Source organism: Seriola dumerili, unplaced genomic scaffold (genome assembly GCF_002260705.1).
Source record: "Seriola dumerili isolate Sdu_G_001 unplaced genomic scaffold, Sdu_1.0 BDQW01000011.1, whole genome shotgun sequence".
NCBI lineage: Eukaryota > Metazoa > Chordata > Actinopteri > Carangiformes > Carangidae > Seriola > Seriola dumerili.
The window spans coordinates 6,199,254-6,223,329 of NW_019174266.1; the positions used below are offsets into that span (position 1 = coordinate 6,199,254).

At 39.3% G+C, this 24,076-nt stretch overlaps 2 protein-coding genes across 4 annotated transcripts in view; one reads left to right on the forward strand and one right to left on the reverse strand.

The window, feature by feature from the left end:
* Positions 1-1,014: 1,014 nt before the first annotated feature.
* fam103a1 (family with sequence similarity 103 member A1) lies at positions 1,015-3,969 on the reverse strand. 2 transcript variants are annotated; one of them, XM_022749100.1, is made up of 3 exons: positions 3,829-3,969; positions 3,338-3,508; positions 1,015-1,964 (listed from the first exon to the last, which is right to left on the reverse strand). In XM_022749100.1, exons 2-3 carry the CDS (start codon positions 3,505-3,507, stop codon positions 1,733-1,735), a joined length of 402 nt encoding a protein of 133 aa, XP_022604821.1. In that variant the 5' UTR covers position 3,508; positions 3,829-3,969; the 3' UTR covers positions 1,015-1,732. The 2 variants fall into 2 exon arrangements, with proteins under 2 accessions (XP_022604821.1, XP_022604814.1); XM_022749093.1 differs by having other exon boundaries at positions 3,821-3,964.
* Positions 3,970-4,422: 453 nt separating this feature from the next.
* homer2 (homer scaffolding protein 2) overlaps positions 4,423-24,076 on the forward strand; it is a 33,215-nt gene continuing 13,561 nt past the window's right edge. Inside the window, exons 1-3 of one of the 2 annotated variants that reach the window (XM_022749633.1) lie at positions 4,423-4,854; positions 11,759-11,877; positions 18,098-18,254. In XM_022749633.1, coding sequence (XP_022605354.1) covers positions 11,804-11,877; positions 18,098-18,254 — 231 coding nt within the window. In that variant the 5' untranslated portion in view covers positions 4,423-4,854; positions 11,759-11,803. The remainder of the gene's footprint in view (positions 4,855-11,758; positions 11,878-18,097; positions 18,255-24,076) is intronic. The other variant, XM_022749641.1, reaches the window with a different exon arrangement.

The window sequence follows — 24,076 nt, forward strand, 5'->3', positions numbered from 1 at the left end:
GCAGATCTGCTATTTTTCACAGTTTAAAATAATCAAAATGTGCTTCATGAATAAAGTGAATTGATTTAAATGACCATCTCAGCGGTTCCTACTGGTCCCAAACTCAAATTACCTGGGGGGCCGCTGGTCAGGTTAGGCGGTCACTTGAACACTTGTCATAGGAATACTAAAACCATCACCTAAGACACACTAACCTGTTCTGACACATTTAATTGAAATATAAAGCCTTGCTCAAAACAATGAAAAGATCACCAAAAAACCCCTTTAAAACAGAACAGCCAAAATGTACATGTTCACAAGTTGTGCAGCACTAAATGTCAAATTTGAAATAAAAGGGCCATTTTATAACCTATAACAGAGTTTCTGCCAGGTTCAACTTCCTAAATTTAAGACTTTTTAATAGCACATATATAACACTAGTTGCAAGAAATTTGACTTGATTCTTTTTCGATTACAGAATTTTTAGTGTCCTGAGGAGGACAGTGTCCAATATTACACAAAAAAGGGGAACTTAGAGAAAGTCAGAAAAAAAAAAAAAAAATCTTTCTACCTTATGATTTTAATCATCCTGGAAGCCGCACGTTTGAAACCTTTGCTATAAACAATCTTGATAAAACCAAAAAAGCTTGGGATGCAGCAATCCGACTGTTTCTCTCTTACTTTGATGCCTCAACTCAGGGTGTCTACCAGTACTGACCCCATACCAGTGCTCCCTTTTCCCCCAGTATTAAATCATTGGATCTTCTTTTTATAAAATGTAACACGAGGCCAGGGATTGCTGTGGCACTAAAACAGCACCCAGGCATAATTGAATGACTCTACCTGAGAGCAGAAACAATGAATAGTGTAACAATGTGAATTGGTCACATCATAACTGATACCCAATCCCCTTCATAACATTTTGACAGATTGGCGTATCCCTAATACTAATGTTAGTGTACTGACTGAGACTGGCACTGGATTAAGTTTAGCTTAATGTTGAGCTCCATAACCTCACAAAACAGAAACTACTCATTAAGAAAATACACATTTATTGACACCAGTTCCTTTATATCATTATGAAACAATGTGATGCAGAAAAATAAAGCTGCATTACAAATACATTTTCTCTGGAAATTCAGATTCATCATTTGCAACAATACTGTACTGTATAATTCATCACAATGTCATATCAAACCATGTAGAAAACTAGCATCAAAACTATCTGGACACAAAACAACTCCTCAGTAATACTTCCCAGTTATAATGTGATTAATAATATTTTTAAAAACAGCTCACAAATCTGAAATTTTAAAGAGAAATTAATGTTATTTTCAGTGTGTGTAATTTTAAGTGACAGTTCCAATATTGAAAACAATTCCCAAAAATGCGATGACAAAATGTAATATGATTACAGAGCTGCGCAATATGATGCAATATTGGGGGAAAAAATGAAATGTTTAAGTATGAAAAAGGAAGTCAAACAGGATCCGTAATTTTCCACTGTCACTGTCTTTTTTTCTTCAGACAATAAAACTGTATGATAAAACTAAAGAAGTACCACACAATTACAATGATGGATGGGAAATTATTAATATTGCTGTATTGCTCAATCCTTGCTTATGAGACTGTGATAGTAAGAGGCACACACAAAAATTAACAGTTGCACATTGCCACGTATGATATTGCAATGCAAGTTGTAAGACTGAATACCATAAATACTGACAACACCTGAGAGTATAGAGTAGAGACATCAGTAACGGTCATAATGTGGTCTCTGATGATGGGAGTTGTATCCCTGGTTGGAGCTTGGAGGGCCTGATTGATACCCACTTCCATGCCCCCGGTGCCTGTCTCTGTCATGCCAGTGCTGCTGCTCACGATGGTCCCCTCTCCAGCCCCGGTCTCCACCCCAACCTCGGTCTCCACCCCAACCTCGGCCTCCTCCCCACCCACGACCTCCGTGTCCACGACGGTCGTGGTACCTACATAGAGACAGATATTGATTAACAATCTGTTTTCAACAACAAGTACTTATGCATGCATTACATGGCACATGTAAACAGGGAACTAGAAACTAGGATTGTGCTTTTAAATAGCCAATGAATCATGTTTCCCCCGAGTTAACCTAGCTGTGTTCACTGGGTTTCACTAATCTCTTATCCCAATCAAAGAATCCAGATTTCTCCTCTCCATGACGGTTAAGATATCAGGATAGTGGACAAAGTTGACAATAACCTGGTTATTACTTAAATGCGTGCAAAAGCAAGTCAGTAACTAACCGACTCATCTTCAAAGACAGAGTTTCTGTCTGTTTAGACCTATCGATTTTATTTTTTACTTTAAAATTGTGTCTCTATTTTAAGTCTGTTGCTTTTTCTTTTATTGTGAAGCAATAAAAAGCAATAAAACCTGAAACACTATTAAGATGATACTGGCTACACAATATAATGTAATTTCATCTCCAACATATTACCACTGATGACTTCTGATCAAATTTATAAACCATATAGCCCATTGATGAAGGAGTATATTTGGAGAGGGGAGAGCTAAGAATTGGTCTAAAAACTGTGATAGTAACCTTGATGGGATAAAGAGAGAAATGGGTTAACTCAAAAATAAGTCTTATGGTTAATGTGACGCCACAATGGTTAAACCCCTGTCTCTTAAAGAGGCACACCACCTATTTTACAAATTTAATAGACATGTGAAGTACCACTCAGCCAGTTGTATAATGTCTCTTATGGTACCAGTGGAGATTTTGTTAAAACTATGAATTATTACATCTTGTGTTTTATTTTTATTGCTCCAGTCGTTTTGATAACTTGGCACTAACCAAAGTACTTGCTGAGATCTCAGATCACAGTGAAAGCACAAGCAGTCAGGCAAGGTAAGTCGAAGTAAGTCTGACTTATTTAAAATAGATTTCAGCTTCTCCAGTGTGATGATTTGCTGCTTTTCTCTGTTTACTATTGCTGTAAACTGAACATCTTTGTTTTAAGACTGTTGGTTCGACAAAACAAGACCAGTGGAGACTTCACCTTGGACTTGGAGAATCTGGTGACTTTTTATTGTTGATACTTTAAAGACAAAGCAATTAATCGAATAAATCCCTATATCACAGCCTCCCTTTATCTAGCTATATCACAGTGTTGCTATAATGAAATCATATCACTGTATCACCTTCCTGTATAAAGCACTGCTACAATATCACTGTCGCATATTTATATCACCTGGTTATTATAGACAGTTTCATTTTCCATAAACATGCAGCACAAACCCTCATCACAAAAAAAAAGTAAAATACAACGTATTAGGTTACTGTCTCTAAACATATGGCAACCTAAAGTTCAATTACCTGTTGTCCCTGCCTCGCTGGTTTCCTCCCGCACGACCCCTCCAGTCTTCGACGATGGGTGGGGGGTCAGCTGGACGGCTCACGTACTGCTGGTACTCATGATCTTCCGATGAAAATCTCTGGGCAAACAGCTCTTCGTACTTTTGCAGGCTCTCTGTGCTCTCGGCCATTCTGTAGTAAAAAAAAAAAAAAGAGTAAAAGTCACTGAAGCACTGAATATCAAGACAAAGCTGCTCACAAGGCTATACGTTTTTATTCTGTTTACAGGCGGATGTTTCTGTTTTGTCTTGTTTAGCTACTGCGAGACAAATTCCACATGCGGACCAAAATAAAAGCTGGGCTGATATGGATGTAATTGGCTTCATCCAAAGATACAGACGACTCGAAAATCACAATAAAAGCAATTGTTTTTTTTTTTTTATGCTAACGCCTTTAAAACACACGGGCAGACGGCGTGAATGTTGTAAAACTTTAGCTACATACCCGATTACCTCAAACGACTTTTCCGTAATCCTAGCAACAGTGCGTCGCTGAAAGGCTTCCTCCCGGAACAAACGGACGTCTTTGAAAGGTTCCGGGAACGCGCACACCTGCCACTGATTGATGGCTGTTACCTGCCAGTTAGAAACAGGACTACCGGTCAATATTAAGTAGTTTCTGTCGGCGTTAAAAGTGAAACTACAGAGAGGAGTTTCTTTTAGCTGGAGATGCTAATGAGTGGCGTAGTTAATAGCATAAATATGCCGTAACCGTTATTTGGCTTGATTTAGGAAAAAGTGCCTACTGCTGGGAACCTGAAACATGTAAGTGCACCTGAATTTAGAAAAAACCTGTCGTCAATGTTGGTCGTTTATCAGTGTGTTGTGTTCATTTATCTTCGGTTTGAATTGTGCGTAATTTCAGGCCCATAGTTTGGGCTAAAACCCCGACTTAAACCAGACACAGCCGCAGACACCACCGCAGATACCTCAGGTTTAAAAAAAAAAAAAAAAAAAAAAAGAGTGGGTGGCTCCGCGTGAGCAGGTGGAAGCCGCTCCGTGTCGCTGCTGCTGCTGCTGCTGCTGCCGCCCTTCATATGAAACACAATCCCGTTGGGGAGGAAGAAACTCTGCGCAGCGAGCAAGCAGGGAAATGCAAACATTAACTTAATTCATCAGCGCCGATTGTTTGAGGACAGCGAGGAAGAGGCTATTCCGAAGCGGGATTTATTCTGTCTCGTATGTGAAGAGGAAAAACAAACAAGCAAAAAGAAAAAACTTCCTGAAATGACCGGGGTTCTGTGAGACTGAGCTTGACAACCCGGTGAATCGAGTTTAACGAAGAAGTGCTCTCATATTTCAGTTGTCTCTCAGTAGCCAGAGGACTTGTTCGAAGCTGGCGCACGGGTAATGAACTCTTTGGACCACTAATCATCTGTGGACTTTGCCTGCGCTTCTTAACAATATTTTCCTCTTCAACCGACCGCCAATAAAACCGACATTTAAAAAGGAGTTGTTCCTCAAGTCCACGGCAATGGGGTGAGTAATCCAGAAAGCGCTGCCCTTCAGAGCGCCTCTCATGACACCTGCACTGACCGAAATGTTGTGTATGTGTGTGTGTGTGTGTGTGTGCGGTGAAAATACGGCAAAAAATACCTCTACAACTGTCTAGTTCACCTGTCAAGCCGCTGAATAAATTTGATTATAATTGTCGCTGTTCCCTCAGGGTTTTCCTGTGCGTCGTGGGAACTGAGTAGGGACCACAATTTACTATATTACACCCAGATTATTTGGTATTGTGAGACATTTAAAATGTGGCTCGAGCTTCTTTCCCCGATTTCATGTGAGAAAATGCTTAATGCCATATCTCTATTTATGGATATTTGTATTATATTTGTTCAGAAATTTCAGATGGATCCGTCTATTTCCCCTGTGAATACTTAATTTCCTCCTTATTTGTCTGCGAGTGTGGTTTTGAGAGGGTTATGATATGGAGGTGTCAGAGTCAACACTGCCCACTAATAAGGAGAGATGGTACTTCTGGGAGTGTGTTTATTTTAGTGTGTGCGTTATCCACAGTGCTGGAGGTAGTGGTGTATACTCCCACAGTTGTTTACAGGGTACAGAATATTATTTTGCCTCCATAGTCTACTATGATGTGAATGTTGACTTGTGGCTCAATTCCATAGTTATGCAATCATGAGCTCTCTTCACATACTGAGTTGTCTTTCTGAAGTTCCTGATCCTGTTTGTATGGCTTTTATTTAAGTTATGGAATAATAATAACAGCTCAGTGTAATTGAGTAATTAATTAATAATCATTCCCTGAATAGTTTATTTAACTTTATGAATGCTTCCATTTGTGACATTTACAAACTTAAATTTATGTAAAAATCTGAGAGACGGTATGAATAATAACCAGTGTTAATGTAAAGTAATTAAGTAAAAAGTGCCCCAGTGCTGCTTTATCCTGAGCAGACATGTTTTTTTAATGTGTAAGAAACCAGTTCAACAGTCCTGATGACTCCTCGGGAGTGTGGCGTACTCACCCAGCAGGTTTGAAACTGAGAGACGTCAGTGTTGTCATGAAACTGGCCCAGTAGACCAGCAGCTAGTCCAATCCAAGGCATGAGGTAACACCTACTGATGGAGACATGGCAAGTTTCCTTTTTCCAGTTGTCTGGTTTCAGTCTGTGCCAACCTGTAGTATTACCTGACAGGTGAATATTTTACAAAATTTAATCTGGCCTGTGATTCTCAACATCCAATGTTCAGGGATGAAACTAATGATTGTTTTCATTGTCATTTCATTTTCATTGTGAAAAATGCCCTATCAAAAGTTCTCTGAGCCTGAGGTGAAGTCATTGCTCATTGAAGATATTTATTGATCATAGAAGACACCAACTTGATCATTTGGCTTTAAAAAATGACTTAAAATATTAATCAGTTGTTAAAAGCAAAAACTTGTTAATAATTTTGAGTTAGTGTTTGAAAGTTTATGACAGCAGATTATGAATCAAGTCAATCATCTTAAATGTCATAAAAGTACAGAAAAAAGCCATCACAAGTGATCAGCACCTCAGATGTCCTCAAATGGTTTCCTTTGTCCAAAACCCAAAGATATTTAATTTACTCTCACAGAAGTCAAAGAAAACCAGCAAAAAAGTAATTTGAGAAGCTGCAACAAATGATCAATTCTTTAATTAATTTCTTAAGCCTCAATTTACTGTCAATTTACTAATCAATTAATCAACAAAATATTCTAGGACTGAAACTAATGCTGATTTTAATGGTGTCACTAAATTGCTTGTTGGCCCAATCAGCAATTCATGTCTAAAATAATCAGTTTCTTATTGACTATGACAAAGAGAAGCAGAAAGCCTTCACTACTGACAGGCTTCTTCAAAAATGACTTAAAGTATCTCAAACAAAAGTACAAATCAAGACTGAGTTCACTCCTGTGCTTGATTGTGCAAGATATTACATCCTGATTACACTCAGTTATGATGCAATGTGTCCTTCCCTAAGTGAGCAGTCGACATAGATAAGTGTGTGTGTGTGTGTGTGTGTGTGTGTGTGTGTGGGTGTGTGTGTGTTTGTGTGTGTGACTAAAGATCGTTTGTAGTGTGTGTTTTTTTTTCTTTCTTTTTTTTTGAAGGATTTGGTGTCTTTGTCCCTGAAGCTATAGCTCCTAAATGGAGTTATAGATTAACTATAAGTCACACTACACACACACATTAACACCCTCGGTATCTATCTCCCCCTTTGTCCCTTTCCAATAAGGTCTTTGATCATGTGAACTATCACTACCATCTTAACCTTGACACATTTATTATTGATCACATCATTTCCACTTGATTTAGAAAACTCAATACTGCTTGTATTAGTCCATATTATAACGGTGTATGTGCACAGCATGCCCGATAAATCAAATGTATAATTCAAAATTGCTGAATTTAAAGAGCCTGTGGAAATTCTGATAATAACAGTGGAAAAGAAAGTGATGGTAATTGTATTTTTAAGCACAGTTTTGCAGCTTAAGTGCTGCATCTCCAAAATAAAGCTCAGACTATCTGAAAGCCCCTTCTTACTGAATAAGCGGTCACACAGACAGCAATGCAATCAGCATATTGCTATTTAAAGTAGTCATGCTGGGAGCAGCCTCAACACATGGATAGATGATAATCTCCAGGCCGGCCAGAGAGTGACAGCTAAAGGCTTAGCACTCATTGATTAGGCTGTGTGACATGTGACGTGGCAGTGGGTCTCTTGGCTGCCCAGGCAGGAGAGTGGACTGTAAGGCTAATCCGACTGAGTTCTCTGTCTGTGGCTGACGGCAGGAAGGCAAGGTGGTAGAGGTGTAGTAGGTGAGTAGAAGCGGGTCTCACTGTTAAAGAATCATGGGTAAATGAAAGGGGACAGACTGACGGCGGATTGGACGTCTCCTCACCAGATGGCTGAGGCCTAGGAGGCCATCTGCTGCCATGCTGTGCTTCTGTGGAGACTTCCTCACTTCCTTTTCCTGCGAGCTCTCAGATTAAGTTTGGCTCTGCGTCCTATCGCCTCAGTGTGGTGGAGGGGGACCTGCTGTGGTTGCTGGTTTGAGTCTGGCCTGCTGCCTCTCTTGCATGGGATACTGTCTCTCTCGCCACTTTAATGAGCTGCACTGGCATGAGGTGCAGTTTAGTGTACTGCCAAAACAATGGAAGTAATAATGAAGGTTATCATCAATAATGACAGTTGATACAAACACAAAATAAACAATGGTGAGATTAAACATGTCATCCATATTTTAAGTTTGTAGAATAATGTAGAATAACAGTGAAATTTGGCAGCAGCTAATGATTATTTTATTAATTGATTAATCTATCGATTATTTTTGATATTGAGTCCCAAGATAATTAAAGGGACAAAAACGTATTGAAAAAAGAAAAATAAAGTAAGCTAATAATGAATATTTTACCACTTCAGGGCTCTGAAAACCTTTTAAATGAAACTATCAGAGAAAAAAAAATCACTCATGAGGGTCCAAAAGCTCAAAAAGTTGGAAACCACAGGTTGTTATCAAAAGTTCACAGAGCTCAAGGTGACACCTTGAAATTGCTTGTTTTGTCTAACGATCCAAAACCCAAAGTTAAATTGATTAAAAATGATACACAACAGAATAAAGCAGCAGATGTTTCACATTTTTACTTGGTGAATTGACTAATAAGTTATCAAAACTGGTATTTATCTTATATCGGAGAACAAACTGATGAATCGTTGAAGCATTAAATGAAATGCAACAAAACACATCAAATAGCTGAAGTAATGTTTGTTTTTGTTTTTGTGTTTTTTTACCAAAAGATGCTAAACAAAACGAGAAATCCCTCTGTCGAAATCACTGTCGATCAGTTGTTATTCAGTTTATTAACAAAGTTTCAGTCCTTTATGAGAAATGGAATGAATGTTGATAAAATGAGTAAAATTGGTTGATATCATTTGTGTGAGTGTGTGAGATTTTGTTTATTGATCTGGCACACATGTCAATAAGACTTTCTGTTGTGTATGAACTTTGTTTTATTGTTAAACTATCTAATGAAGCTGATCTGCCTTAAAATACTGTTCATGAAATTAGATATTTACACCTGGATTTTAAAGTTACATGTTGTTAATTTCAGTCGATTTTATTTCACTCAAGCTTTTTAGAACAGAACAGCAGAAATGTTAGTAAGATAAAAATCTGTAATAAAATGCTAATCAGTAAAATTAGAAGACAGTAAAAGACCTCAAATGAGGTAAAATGCAGTAGTATGGAATGATTTATTTGTCTCTCCCTTTTAACATTTACTGCTCCCTGCAAGACACTGTCTAATAAAGAAGAAATGCCTCAAACTTTAATGGATGGATAATGCTGACAATAAAAACATTCACACTAAGTCACTGTAAAGCTGCAATGGCAGATAAATTCATTAATTTATGCCACACAGCATTTCAGTATCAGAGTATCCCACTCAGCAGGGATCCTAGAGTCCAGGTTATTGCATGCTACAGTATCTGAAGGAAAACCTGCCGTCCCTTTTTTGACCCCCTGACATCATTAGTAGAGCAGCGTGTTTATTGCGATAAAAGCCCAGGTGGCGTTGTAGTGATGATCCCAAAGAGCTTTCCTGTCCTGCCTGCTTTTCTCATTCACATAGACAAAATGCCGCTCTCACTAATAAGGCAGCTCTGCTCTCCAGCATGCCTTGCAGGTAAAAAATGACAAAAATGAAAACCTCAACTCTGTTCATCTGACTTCTGAACAGGATTACACCGGCTAATGAGAATCCAACGTATTAAATTCTGGTATTTTGTGTTCGCAAAAGAACTCTGCTTTGTAGTCACAGCACAACTGTTTCTACTTTTCCATTTTCCTATCGCCAGAGTCACCAGGTCTGTGCACCTTGTGACCTACATAGGAGCGTCTCATTTTCCCCCTCTGACAGATTTGGGAGAAGATGTTCTTTTGTTACTCGGTCCTACAGAAAAGCCAATGAAAACTTAGTGTATTGTTGTCAGCACCGGCGGAAAAAGTAAGGAAAGAGTGTTCTTTTCCTACTGTACTGCAGATATTTGACGAACGGACCGAAATGAAAATTCCTCGTATTTCTCAGACGACTTTGGTTCAAAGATGGCGTTTTCTACATATTCTGCTTGTATTGAAATGATTTTTAAGTAATGAATGTAGCCTGGGGATTGTCCTGCTTTAGTGCCCGTCTCGTATTTGACCGTCCTGAATTTGACACAATGAGGCCCAATATGAAGCCGTGGAGCAATGTAATGTGTTCAGTGCCCTTGCATTATGCCCATCAGCACGCTGTAAAGACTGCTCATGCTCCCAAAGCTGTGTCTTTTATTAATAAGACCGTAAAAAGTGCGTTTCCATCAGGTCAGTGACATTTCTCTTGTCACTGGATGATTCAAAGATGGAAAACGTACTTCTAAACAGGCCAATGACCTTATGAGAAATGTTGTCTCACTAATGAAGAGATCCTATTAAAATGTAAAAGGCTCCTTTGTATCATTGTGCCTGTGGGTCTGCACCCAGTCATACCTGGATATACAGTTGACTAGCTTATTTGTCCCCAGCTCATTCTACACTCCAAACATGGTGAAAAACCCAGACATTGTGTGTTGATGCTATCTCTCTGCTGACCCATTTAGAGGGAGACTTGACACCTCAATGGGGGGGGGGGATTATTATTTTTTTCTTTAGAGTTTCACTGTGCAGCAGAAAATAATCAACCTACCATGGAAAAGGAACAAAAATAACCAGATATACAGCGTATATGTTTGCCTGTCTATATTTCATTTTCAAATTCAAAAATTCAACACTTAAACACATTTATCCATATTAGCGTAGTTATATGTGCTGCCTCGTGTGTGTTGTGTGACTTATGGAGCTGGTAAAGCAACATTATGTTCACTCTCTCTAGGAACGTGAAGAATGTTGCAGTGCACATGTCTGAAGCTAGTGACACTGCTGATTTCTGTGAAACAGGCTACAAAGCCTGTTTGAGTTTTGACGATGAGCTCTTCTGTGTTTGGCCTCAGATGTGTCTCCTTCATTCAGACAGAGCTAGATGGCTGTGACAGACGAGCAAAGTTTGTTTGGGGAATGAGCCTGGAGTGGATTCAGGAATCTGGACGAGGCTGTTTTCTCACAGGTGTAGCACAATGCAAACGCAACGTGACTGCAACCCCTCGCATTAAAATCACCATCCAAACTCTTAGTCAAAGATAGAAGCTTCCTGCTGTTATTCACACTTCCTCGCACGACATGGTGTCATCCCCCATCATCTTAAAACGTCTCCTTTAAGCAGCAGGATAATCCTTCTCTTAGCAAACTTGGTGGTAAATCATAGGTGTTGTGATGGGCATAACATTTTAAAGGATTTAAGAGAATGAGACGCAGGCAGGCTTTGTCGTGCATCACTCACAAAATTGCTCCTCCATATTCCTCAGAGTATAGTGCAGTATTTTAGCACACTACCATGGCAGCATTTTGCTTGCGCTTTTCTTCCAAACTGAAATCATAGTAGTTGGGTGCATGATGACGCAGAGCTTTCCCAACAGTTTGATTTAGTCCGCAGGTGCATGGTTGTCGGCACGTTCCTTCGTTTTTAATTTATTCTTTTGCCGGTACACAACACGATTGCTGCATCATCAGTGTGGATGGGCCTGAGGTGGGTGTGTAGGTGTATGTAGGCACAGACAGTACACACTCAAACTCAAACCTGCTCACCCCACACAGAAACACACACACACACCTGTAAATTATTTAAAGCAACAGATGGGGACGGAGAGCACCCAACAGTCAGCGGGACAAAGAATTCAGCGGTCATAAAGTCCCAAATGTTGTTGTCTTTTTTTTTTAATCCAGTAAAATCAATCAACCTAATGTTTTTTTTTTTTATCTCAGTAAAGCAGATCACTGGATTGCACCAACAGTTGTGTGAGTGCATCCATGTGTTCAGCAGTGGCCTTTCACTTCTCTTCCCCTGCCAGTGTGAGCTGGCTCCAGACACTGCCACTGCAAAGGTCAGCGTGTGTGTGTTTGTGTGTATGTAAAGCGACAACAGTGATCTGTATAATGGGGTTTGTTGTTCCCAAAGCAGATGAAGACTGAGATTAGGCTTAAAGGGGACAGTGAATTTATTAGGCTTTCATTTCTGTGAGAACCATAATCCCAGTGGAAGTAAAAGCTTTATTAGCTTGTGAATTTTTGCTGCCTGCCTGCCACACTGTCTAGTTGACATTATTTTCACTGGGACCTCATAGTAGAGCATTAAAGTAATAGTGAACTGGATGTCCTCTTGATAGCACCTTTTGCCAATTGCTGTAAACCATTTCAGCACCAATGACACCATCTGTACCCTGTTAATGAAACCTCTAGTTTTGCCATACAGAAGGAGATGTGCATGTTTCTGCTAGCTTTAACAGCCATTTAATTTTAGTGACTTTTGAAGAATATGCTCTCAGATGATTTGGATTTTGGCTTATTTTCCTAAGCACTTTCCTGTGCTCTAAAAATGCAATATTTGTAATGGTTTTTGTAGTGCATGAATGATTTTTTGCTGTGCCAAGCAAAGCGTGTCTGTGCCACTGTGCCTAGCTCAGCACCCTTGTGGCAACTTCACACATTTTGTTGAAACCCTTCATGTCATGAAAGTAAACGACAAGCTAAGAAGGGAAAGCAAATAGGGGAAGAAATAATACTAGAAAGTATCAGGATTTCACAAGGTTTGCAACAGAAAATTGATGTGAGAAGTTTGCTAAAAGCTCTCTCCTGGAAGCATGCTTGTAACCAAGCGGGAAAACTATGTGAAGTACAAAGAAATGATCTATGAACATGTGTTTCACTAGTATCTATCCTAAAGCATATAAGGGACTTTACAGAGAATAGGACCTAAAATCTAACTAATCATCAGAGGACAGAATGATGCATACAAACGGCATGCAAATCGAGGCATGTTCATATCAGCATTTTCAATGGCAAAATTTTAGGCCAATATCAGTTCACTTCAATAGAATCTCTGAGATCGGTCAGTACTCACTGTTTTGGTGCGCTGTGACACAGAAATTTGCATTGCTAAATAGTTGCAGACAGACACTGCTGGATTTTAAGGGAGTATTGAGGGGGAGTCCAAAACCTGGAGGGTCATAGTCCAAAAAAGACTTGGTTGTCAGCAACCGAGATCACATGTAGTTATTATACTCCCAAACGAACCAATGAATTTCACCGTGCTACTGTCCGGTATTACTTGGGTACTTAAGGCATATGCACTGAAACCTCCTCCCCTCATACTTCACAAGCTTGTTTTTATCATCTTGTTTAATATGATTTTTAAAAAATCTTTTTCCATTCTTGAACATTATCCCTATTAGTATATGTGGGTCACCCTCTCTGTGACGACAGGATTTTTACCCTGCCTGCGAGTGTGGCTGTTTGGGACAGCTGTAAACACTTTAGCCTTCAGGCGTGGTTGGATGACACATCATTTACATCATAGTCTGTTGTGACCATACTTTGGCCTTCTGACCCTTGGGAAATAGTTTCAGAGAAAAAAAGAGACAATGGCGACTGGACATGCGAAAGGTGCCAGGAAAATCCAATTAAATGCACAATTACATAAACAACAAGATAAGAAGACAAAGAGTAACCTAAACAAAAAAGGCAGAGGCAATACACCAGCATTTCCAAGTAGTTTATGAAGAGTATTGTACCAATTAGTGAGAGACAAGTAAACTTCACCCTCTCTGAAAGATGCATTCACTTCACATCTGCCCCCCCATCCAGTGAGTGAGTGATGAAGTTATGCCATTGGTCAGCCAAGTGTTGGACTTTTCCCATTGGGCCTTTGCTTTCCAAACGATTTGGCAAAAACATTTTATGTTATCAAAGGGCGTTTACAGTGGGTCCACACCAGTTTTCATTTTTAGACCCCTTTTTAGTGACTTTTCTCAGAAAAGCTCTTACTGATAATCTAGTGACTTTTTGGACAAACCTCAGCTACTTTCCACAGCAGAGAGTCGCCAGTACTATCCCGCCAGTGAGAGTCACACCTCTCTGCGTCGACTCTGTGCAGTGAGTGGCAGAGAGGATTAGCAAACAGTTTGTTACCCAGATGGAGGCTGTGCGCTGTGAGAGACAAAATAAGAAAGATATTCTGTCACTTTTCATTTTCTCTTAAGTAATCATCTTACTAGTAAATATAGCTGAAATCACAGCTGTTGTCTTTAACTCATGTGTTTGGTGATTTTTGTCAGATGTCGTCGTGGTTTTAAAAATCTGGATTTTTAGCAGCAGCTTGGAAATGACTTGGAAGTGACCGCTGGTTAACATGAAGTCTTAATGGGCTGTGTTTCAGTCACTATTTCATATTTGTTGTCTGACAACAGAAACAGGAAAATGTGAATGAGAAAAGCTTTATTGGGAATTTGGCTGTATTAAAATACTGCATGTGAGCACAGAGTAGGAGAGAAGCAAACAGATAAAGGGCTGAAACCAGGAGCTGTGGGGTTGCTTTACTGGAGGCACAGAATCTATTAAAGGAATGATGAAATCAAAAGATTACCAAGGTGTTTTAGAGCAAAATGTGTTACCCGTTCTCAGAAAACTGGGTTTGAGACAAGGGGTCTTTGGTATTTCAGCAGGACAACAACCCTAAACACACATCCAGCAGCACAAAAAAAGTTTGAAAAGTAAATGATGGTTTAAACTTGTCAGCAATGAGTCCTGACTCAGATCTTATTGAAAACTTTTGGAAAGAACGGAAATCTGCCCTTGCAAAAAGGACTTCAAACTTAAAAGAGCTTGAACACTGCAATGGAGGAGTGGCAAAAACTATCACCAGACAAGTACAAGAAGCTATTAAATGGCTACAAGCAATATTTAGAGACTGTCCCTATGGCCAAAGGTTTTGCAACCAAATATTAGTGAAGGGTGCTAATAATTGTGCATTTTATTGTATTGTATTATTTCAATATTATGCACCACGTTTTTTTTTTTCTTTCTAAGTAACCTTGAACATTTTATTGAAATTTTCTGGTTATACAATATTGGTTATTTTAAATTTATTCTGAAGATACTTGAAATTCAGAGGTTTCAATAATTTTTACCAGGACTGTATTTTTCATCTGCATCCATCATTAAGTTCTTGAGGTGTCCTCTGATCCCTCTCATCCAGCCACTTCACTTAATTGTTCCTCGCTCTTAAAACTTTATAGAAGAGTATTGCAACCACCTGCACTCACCTTTTGAAATGAAAACTTCCAGTGGATAATTTAAACCTGCTGGGTGTAGTCCCTGTAAAGCACTAAGTGTGACTGGTTTCTCACTTCCAGCAGTGGTCTTCTTTCAGCGTCAAGTGCCTGTACAGTTTGTATGGAACTGAGAGTGAGAGTGTACCCCATGCAGGTGTGGTTATTTTTACCTCAAGCTGTTCTTGAACAATGTCCTAGAAATATTCTTGAGTGTGGCAACATGGCTCTTGATGTTGAATCTTCTCTGGTCCACGTTGAAGTGATTGCATCACATAATTTCTGTAGATTTGTCAGCTGCAAATTCATACTGTGAATCTCCAAACGTGTCGTATACGATTCAGATATGGTGACTGGGGAGGCCACTGAAGTAAATTGAACTTAAGGGTTCATGTTCATGACACCAGTTTGAGACGAGTTTTGCTTTATCATCTGTCTAGTTTTGGTGAACCTGTCTCCACTGCAGCCTCAGATTTCTGTTCTTTGCTGACAGGAGTGAAACCTGACGTGGATGTGAACATTAACTGAGGCCCCTGATCTGTGTCTGCATGATTTCATGCATTGCGTTGCTGCCACATGATTGGCTGACTGGATAGTTGCACGAATAAGCAGGTGTACAGGTGTTCCTACTGAGGTGCTTGGTGAATGTATTTCACAACAGCTTTTCGACATCTGAGTCAGGCTATGGTATTTGTGTATATGGCGGTGTGTGCAAGTGACAAAGAGTGAGGATAATCACAGAGAGAAAGAGCAATGTGTTTGTAGGGATGTCATAAAGAGGAGGAGCATTTCCACTGTGTTTTTTCAGTCTGCAGTCATTCAAGTTTAACTGGCAGTCTGATCCTGCTCCTTCATCCTCATGTTGATGCTCTCTGAATCACACAGGCAGCTAGCTGCTTATTGCTGGGATGCAGATTGCTGCACCCTTTCATAGAATGATGACATGATTTTGAACTTTTCCCCATCATGGTCATTGTTGAGTTGGGTTTTGACAGCTAATTCTATTTTGGATTTGGCTCCAATTTGGGAAAAATACCCAGAAATGCAGCTTTCTAACATACTTGTATAAGGTTTTCAAAATGATTTGGATTCAGCAAGAAGATCTGACACTGGGCAGGACAAAAGCTCAACTTGAGTCATGTGAATAATGTCTAAAATTGGTCACTGAGATGACTCAGAGAGAAGCTCAGAGTTTTCATCTACTTAGCATTACCATAATGATTGGAAGTCATGTTAACCTAATGTTTCCCAATACAGTTGTAATTTGCTCTATAAAGATGACTGAGGCTCCTTATTCATTTTATTACAGGTTTAATTTCAGAATTTCAATTGAAAACATTATTCTATAATTGGAGTTAAAAGCTTTTAGATACCTCGTTGTGCTAATATCATTCATTACAACTGTTGTGGTGGAAGGATTTCACCACCAAGTTGTGATGCTCCTCCTATGAAGTCGCCATGGTCACTCACCCCTGAGTGACAAACACAAAACAATCAGTATTAGTCAAAGCAAAAACATCTAAAATGCTGATCGGTTAAGAGATGGTGTGCAGTCAGCTGGAAAAACATGTCAAAAAAATTTAAGGTTTGTACAGAAAAGCTGCAGAAAAGAGAAGCAACGTTAAGTAATTCTTTCTTATCTGGCTCTGTGATATGGATGAAATTAAGAACATGATGTGACTATAAAAACCAATATAAACTCAGATCACAATGAAGGCACATGTGTACAAAATCACACATAAAAAATATGTAAGATGTTCAGTTCGATGCACTGTTAGGAAATACATAAAACCTTTCAACAAAACAAAAACTCTTATGTTTAACTACTAAAGTAAAGAGTTAATGGACAAATGGGCAAAAAATGTATGTGATATTACTTTTGACATCAAATAGGTAGTGCTTTGTGGAAAGAGTAGGCGCAGTAAGCTGTAGCTTCAGCCTACACCTTTTCACTCAGAAAAAACATTTCTGCTGAGTTGCATTGTTCTCTGCTGTATTATTTTCTTCTGAATGTTTTATATTGTTGTTTTTTTTTTCTTTTCTTTTTATCCCTAAATTGTGTCATTGTTTACAATTAATGCAAAATACGCATGCATGATACGATGCATGATAATACTGAATTATGGCCAACCTCTACTTTCTGAGCAGCTGCACGTTACTAATCAACCGCATGGTTTAATGGAAACAATCAAAAAAATAATTGGAAATAATCAAAAACAAAAAAAAATCTTACTTTGGATGAGGACTAACATTCAGGCTTTGTTCAGAGTTATGTTACGTCCAGCTATATATGCATCTGACTGCCCAGCACACCACTGCTGATTCTGACAGACTGTGCTTCTGCAAGATATTTGTTTACCTCTCTGAAAAAATATGAGAGGGAGAGAGGAAGATGCCAATTCTCTATTTTTCTTTACTGAAAACTGGATATTTTGAAGTGTTTTTTTAACAAGACGGAAGTGAGTCTTCTGTTGTTTGGCTGTGTTACCACGAGTAGATAAGTCTTGAATGTGCTTGGTGCTCAAGGGAAATCTTTCATTAGACAATAGATGTGTACACACACATACAAGTGCACAGTCTCACAGAAACACCTAGATATGTGTTACTGTCACCTATGAGACGGGAGGGGGTGTTGATGTGCTAATGGCTTTGGGTTGCCATGAGGATTTAGGGTTTGTGTTACATTATCAGCTGCCCGTCCACACTGAGACTCTCAGGACTGGGGATCTCTGGAGAACACATCACACTGTTTCTGCAGTCATAGTGTGATGGAGGAATGCGAGGTGTGGTTATTAAATAATGAGACTAGACTTCTGTAAGTCGAACCAGCATTAGTCTCATAATTTAACAGCCACACCTCGTATAAAGAACTCAATACACACGGAAAGTGGCTCGTCCATCAGAGGACTTTATCTCGAGCTGTAGTTACATATTGTGTGTCTTATCTGCAATTATCCTCATCTAATATTGTCCCTCTCCTCCGTCCTCTGCTCTCCAGGGAGCAGCCAATCTACACCACCAGGGCCCATGTCTTCCAAATCGACCCAACCACCAAGAAGAACTGGGTTCCTGCCAGCAAGCAGGCTGTCACTGTCTCCTATTTTTACGACAGCACACGTAACAGCTACCGCATCATCAGCGTGGATGGATCCAAGGTATGTGTGTGTGTGTGTGTGTGTGTGTGTGTGTGTGTGTGTGTGTGCTTGTGCTTACTCTGTGCCTGTGAATGTGGCAATATCAGAAAGAGATGATTGGAAACATTTAACTGCTCTCAGGAGGCACAGTTGAGGCAGAGGAAAACCTCTCAAAGCTAGAATTGAACAAAAGGATTTAATATTTATAAAATAAACTTTATTGCACTCACACCCTCCCAAATTATTGTCACAGAAGCATACCCTGATATATTTTGAGCACCAACTTGAACAAGTGTATGTATTAACAATTTAAACACGCCATGCATAATGTTAGATATATTAAATCACAATTTGCCCATAACTACACATCTTTATGTCCATGCTAACATAGCATCTGCTGCCAACCCTCTAAGAAAATGAACAAGAGCAGCCAGGTTATAGTCAAACTCAATTATATTTAATTTACTGTCATCAGCAAACAGCCGACAGTAACCACAGTTCAAGAACTATAGAGCTTTTAAACAGTGCTCCCACTGGATCAGCTTTTCTTCTTTCCAGTCAAACTCCTCTGCACTGAGTTTTAACCTGATCTCATGTTTTTTTCTTCTGAATTATTTTTCACCCATGTGTTGGAGACTAAGGAATTTTTTGGTTATAGAACATTTGACCGTTCTCAAGTAAAAACAACAACCTGATTTTCCAAAAATGATTTCCATTTGTCATCACAAGAGCATGAATTGATAAGAGACACCATATGAATGTGCCTATATCCCATATTCACACCTTCTCTCTCCACTCACTGAAAGAGTAGATTACATGTTTCCATGGCGATCAGAGCCTCTTATCTGTGTAAAACCAGTAGTAGCGTTATGACAGTGGTTTCCTTCTGCTGTTAGGCAATCACCTGTCGCACAAACTTAAATCACTCAGATTACCTGCAGAGCCACTTCAGACAGTGAGCAGGGTGACAGTTGTTTGGATCTGTATATGTCCCTGTGGTCGGTCCTTTTACCATGCAGGCTGTTCAGAACCAACCCAACAGCTGAAGGATGCGTCTCACAGCAGCTCAGCATAGATATACGTCAATGTAGAAAGCATCTTCTGCTGTTGCTAAAGAGTAGCTTCTCTTAAGTGACAAGTAAATGGTGTTTTAGTTGTGTGTGTGTGTGTGTTTACATGTCTTTCTATAACTGTGTGGACACATTTTGTTTTGAAACCATGTTTAAGACTTAGTTTCAAGGTTCAGGTTAGGTGTAGGTTAGGGTTAGGGTGAGGGTTGGGGTTAACATTAGGGTAAGGGACGAGGGAATGCATTATGTCAATGGGTGTCCTCACAACTAAAGAGAGACCAACAAGTGTGTGTATGTACGTGTATTTCCGTTGACCGTCTGGCTCAAATATAAAGAGGGTCTACAATTTTAAGTATAATCCATCTTTAAAGAGAATTAAAATGCATTAGTCTGTTCCGGCAAAGCATTGTTGAGTCAAGCTCTGTTAGGTTCAAAAACAGCTCTCTTCCCACAGCTACAAACCAGAGAAGCAAGACTCTAATCTGTTATGTCATCAAGCAGCACTTACTGAGCTATAGCACTGACAACAACTGCCAATTGATCACTGAAGATAAACTGGCATGCTTTATCTTTAACATCTTCTCTCAAAAAATTACATTTTCTTTGAAAGAAATGAGATTTGAAATTGAATTTATTTCAAATGATCTATATTTTTGTAAGTCCTCCATTTGAAATAGTATGTATACCTCTAAGGTTCAGTTGCCAGAGATTTGAGCATGTGAATTGGCTCTGGTTGGCTATTCTGGACCTAATGCAGACAATAAATTCAACTCAAGGCCAGGATTCCTCTCTCTGCTCCCACTCCTGTCATCCTCCCTGTCCTCCTGTCTCTTCGCTCTCCTGTAACCTTGAGTACCAGAGCAGTAGCCTATGTGTCATAAAATGTGTGCAGGCGACAGCTATATGTGAGGTAAGAGGAATAAAAAACTCTGAAGTTTAATCTGTTTTTAAATAGATATGACCACTGATTTCAATCGCATCCTTTTTTCCAGCTAATTTAAGTCAAAGTGATGATGGTATGAGCAAAGTAACCGAAAGCGAGGAAATGTTGAGTCATATCAAATAAATGTTAAATATAGTTTCTAGTTTGTACACTAGCTGCGAGGGAGACAGGTCTGTCTAGAAGAATAGTCTGTGCTGCTGTACATACCAACTACGACAGACCGTCAGCTTATATTCGTCCATTCGTGATGGCCGGGCAACTCACTGATGGCGATACGGCAAGTAGGGGAGCATATCAGCACTTTTGACTCTCACTCATTGTGAATCATGCGTCTCGTACAACAATGGTGCAAGAGCTACAACACCGTGAAGAGTTTTCTTGCTGTGATAACTTTTCCAGCTCACACGTAAAAAACCTTCAGCTCCTCTCATGTTTTAAATATTTTCAAAGGTTTTGTGCCTCATATTCTTCTCTCTTACATCCTACTCCCTCTTTAACTATCTATTTTGTTCTTTATTACTTACTACTTCTCATAGCCAGTGTCCAAGATTAATATTTTGGCTCGTGTACTGTGTGGTGGTGAGCTTAAAGATGATGTTTGTGCCAAGACTAAGAATTCAAATTCCTCCAAGTGAGCTTGTTTTATGTGTTTTTGGCTGGTAGGTTTGCCAGATGTTAAGTTTTTAACTAGTCTATTAATTTTATAAGCCAATATTACAACCTAAAGCCAAGTTTCCTTTGTTATCATCACCTTGTTCCCCTGTAAAATTGTGGCTGCAGCCCAAGTACACCATGTAGTTTCTCTACTTGTGTCTCATACAGTTTTATTTCCACCAAGAAAAATAATTATTCCTACGGTGGATGGATCTGGGGATGTACATGCTTTGCCCTTCAGTTTTCACTATTTGCCCACCCCCAACACTTTTAAGTTGGAGTTTGGATGCTTTATTGTATACCCAGCTGTCATGATGAGAGAATGCACTGGGTTGATACAAGTCCCAAAACAATTATTTATTAGGATTATGGTGCACTCACACCAAAGCTGCTATGAGCTACTGTGAAGCACCAACATCAGGAAATCCAGTTTTGTAAACAGCTTTGCATGTCACCGACTATTTTGTCAGAAAAAACAAACTGGGACAGCAAATGATAAAAAAACAAAAAAACAAATGTCATCTGAAGCATCATCTGCATTTATTAACTTCTTCCAGCGAAAAAGCTGCTGTTCATTAGCAGACTAGAAGCTGAATTTCCTCTGCGCTGTACTGCACTTTCAAACACATTGTCTATTCAGTATCAAGCTTGAAATTATAGTCCTGCGAAGATATGTGTAAAAGTCTCTGCAGATCTACACAGAAAAAGGGGTGACCGCAGAGGACACCCTCTAAATCCCCATAACATGTTGTGGAGCCCTGCATGTTAAAGAAGCTGATTGGTTGATCCAACCTCCTGTCAGGACAAACCACGTTTATGTTCACATTGTCCATGCATGTTCACAGGAGCATGTTTTTAGCCCTTAGTTCCACATTCACGAAAAGAGATGTTATGTATGTTATGTAAGGTCAGAGCCTAATATTAACGCATATTTTCTAACTATTATGATTATAGGAGGCATGAGGGCCAGCTCAGTAGTTGTATGTAAATTTAGATGGAAATGCAGAAAACTGTCTTCCCTGTAATATTTTGATATGGTGGTGCACCCCTGACTCCAACTAACTTAACCAGTCTTCTGCATCATTGCCACCAGGGAACAGTATGTTTTTGAAATCCTTAATATATCGTGAGCAGAACTGCATCAGGTCATTTAAGCGGCTGGCAGACATATAAAAATAATATTTAACATGTCTATATCCACATCACACCTCTGCCTGATGAGCAATCGCAATTTTACATTTTGCTGCCTGGTCTGATGAGAAGGCGCGACGACCATCGTCTCGTCTTTCTTTGGCTGTGTCTCAGTTAGAACACCGCCGCCAGTTCCTCCTGTCAATGATCGTGACAAGCCTCGCTGCACATTTGTCATCGTTATTTCGATCGTATATCCCTCAAAAACAAAAACAAGGCTTTTTGCTGTACGTTCAGCTGGAACTCACTGAAGTCTGCACGTTGATCACAGCAAAACAGTGAGGTACTTTTTTTTTTTTTTTTTAAAGGAAACGGAGAATCTTGTTTCAGGTTTTTTTGACAGAAATGCTTTTTGAAATGGAGTCACAAGTTAGCCAAGGGTTTTTATTCTCTAAAAAAAACAAGATATTTAAAATTGAATCATCTTAAAAAGCTACCACTCAGTGCAGCTCTGACAAAATCTGATCACGGCTCTTTCCCTCCCATATTCTCATGTTCTACATCTCTCATTGTACATACTGACTCTGCAGATTCTGCGCACTCTGCAGACACATAATCAGCCAAGGAAAATTTCTCCTGTAACCTCCTGGCTGTCTCTGAGTTTGGAAGTGACCCTCGTGCCATTGGCCAGCCGAGCTTCACTCTGCACCTCCTGTGCCACTTGATCCACAGCCCCGGCTCACCACCCGCACAGCTGCTCGCGTCACTCCGCTCTCCCTCCCCCTGTCACACCCTCCCACTCTCTCTGAGTCGGACACTCATACATGCCAGCACACACTCGCAGGGTCCACAAAGATCGGGGCAGCCTGATAGTCTTGTATGTTAATTTACCACATTATCAGTTGGATTCCACATTATTTGTCTGATCCCTTTTTTTTAAATTTTTTCATCTGTTGATACTCGTGTTTCTATTCAAGCTTCTGTATGTGTTCAGCCATAATACAGGATCAATAATGCTGGGCGATGTAGTTGAATACAGTCACACAATATTTTTCTTTTTTAATAATATATAGCAACATTAATGAAGACATGGAAAAAATGTTCAAATTTATATAAAACTATGTACTTTCTTGCATAATTGGTTGATCAACAAAATATCAAAAATAAAACTTACAAAATGTAAATCACTATTTATTAAATGCCAAGGTGATGTTTTTCACATGGCTTGTTTTGCAGTTTCACTTTACAAACCATAACTATTTAAAAGGCTGGAGCTACGGCATGTTTTCTATTTTTGCTTGAAAAATTTACTGAAAACAATTCATCAAAATAGTCACAGATTTCTGTGGATGAAGACATTCATTGAGCTCTGCATCCATCAAAACTCTGTGTGTGAAAAACAAAAACTTCAACAATTATGTTAGCTTCTCGTTGTGATTAACTTGTAATTATGTCATTAATAAGACAGAATTATCATCCAGCCGTAGCTGTGAGTAATAGTGATTTAATATGAATGAGCCTCAGGTCCGTAGTGTGTGGTTTCAGCAGTGTAAAACTGATAATTGCTGCTCATTTTCTTTTCAAGCCAGTTGTCAACATGAAGTAAAAATCCAAACACAAGTTCTGAACATAGAGAAGACTCCGACGGGTTTCTAGCAAACAAAGCAGATGAAATTGAAAAGAAAGACCCTGATTGGCTGATTGACAACACGGCTGATGGCATCACTTTTTCAAAAATGTGTTTTGATTGATGAAGTATATATTTCTTAATGACTGAATATTCTAGTGTTTAGATGGTTGATTATGTACGTTTGCCATCTGTTTACCTAATTCTTTACTTTTGTTTATTCTTTTATTTCTTTTTCTTTATTCTGCTGCAACAGCCCAGTTTCTCCACAATGATCATTAAAGTTTCATCTTATCTTAACACTTGTCTTTGAGCCATCGTGATGAACGCTGTTAAATATTCACTCAGCTGCTCCAGATGAGACGTGCGAGTGTTGTTCAGGCTTCACCCAGGTTCCTCTTCAGGGGAAATTAGGTCA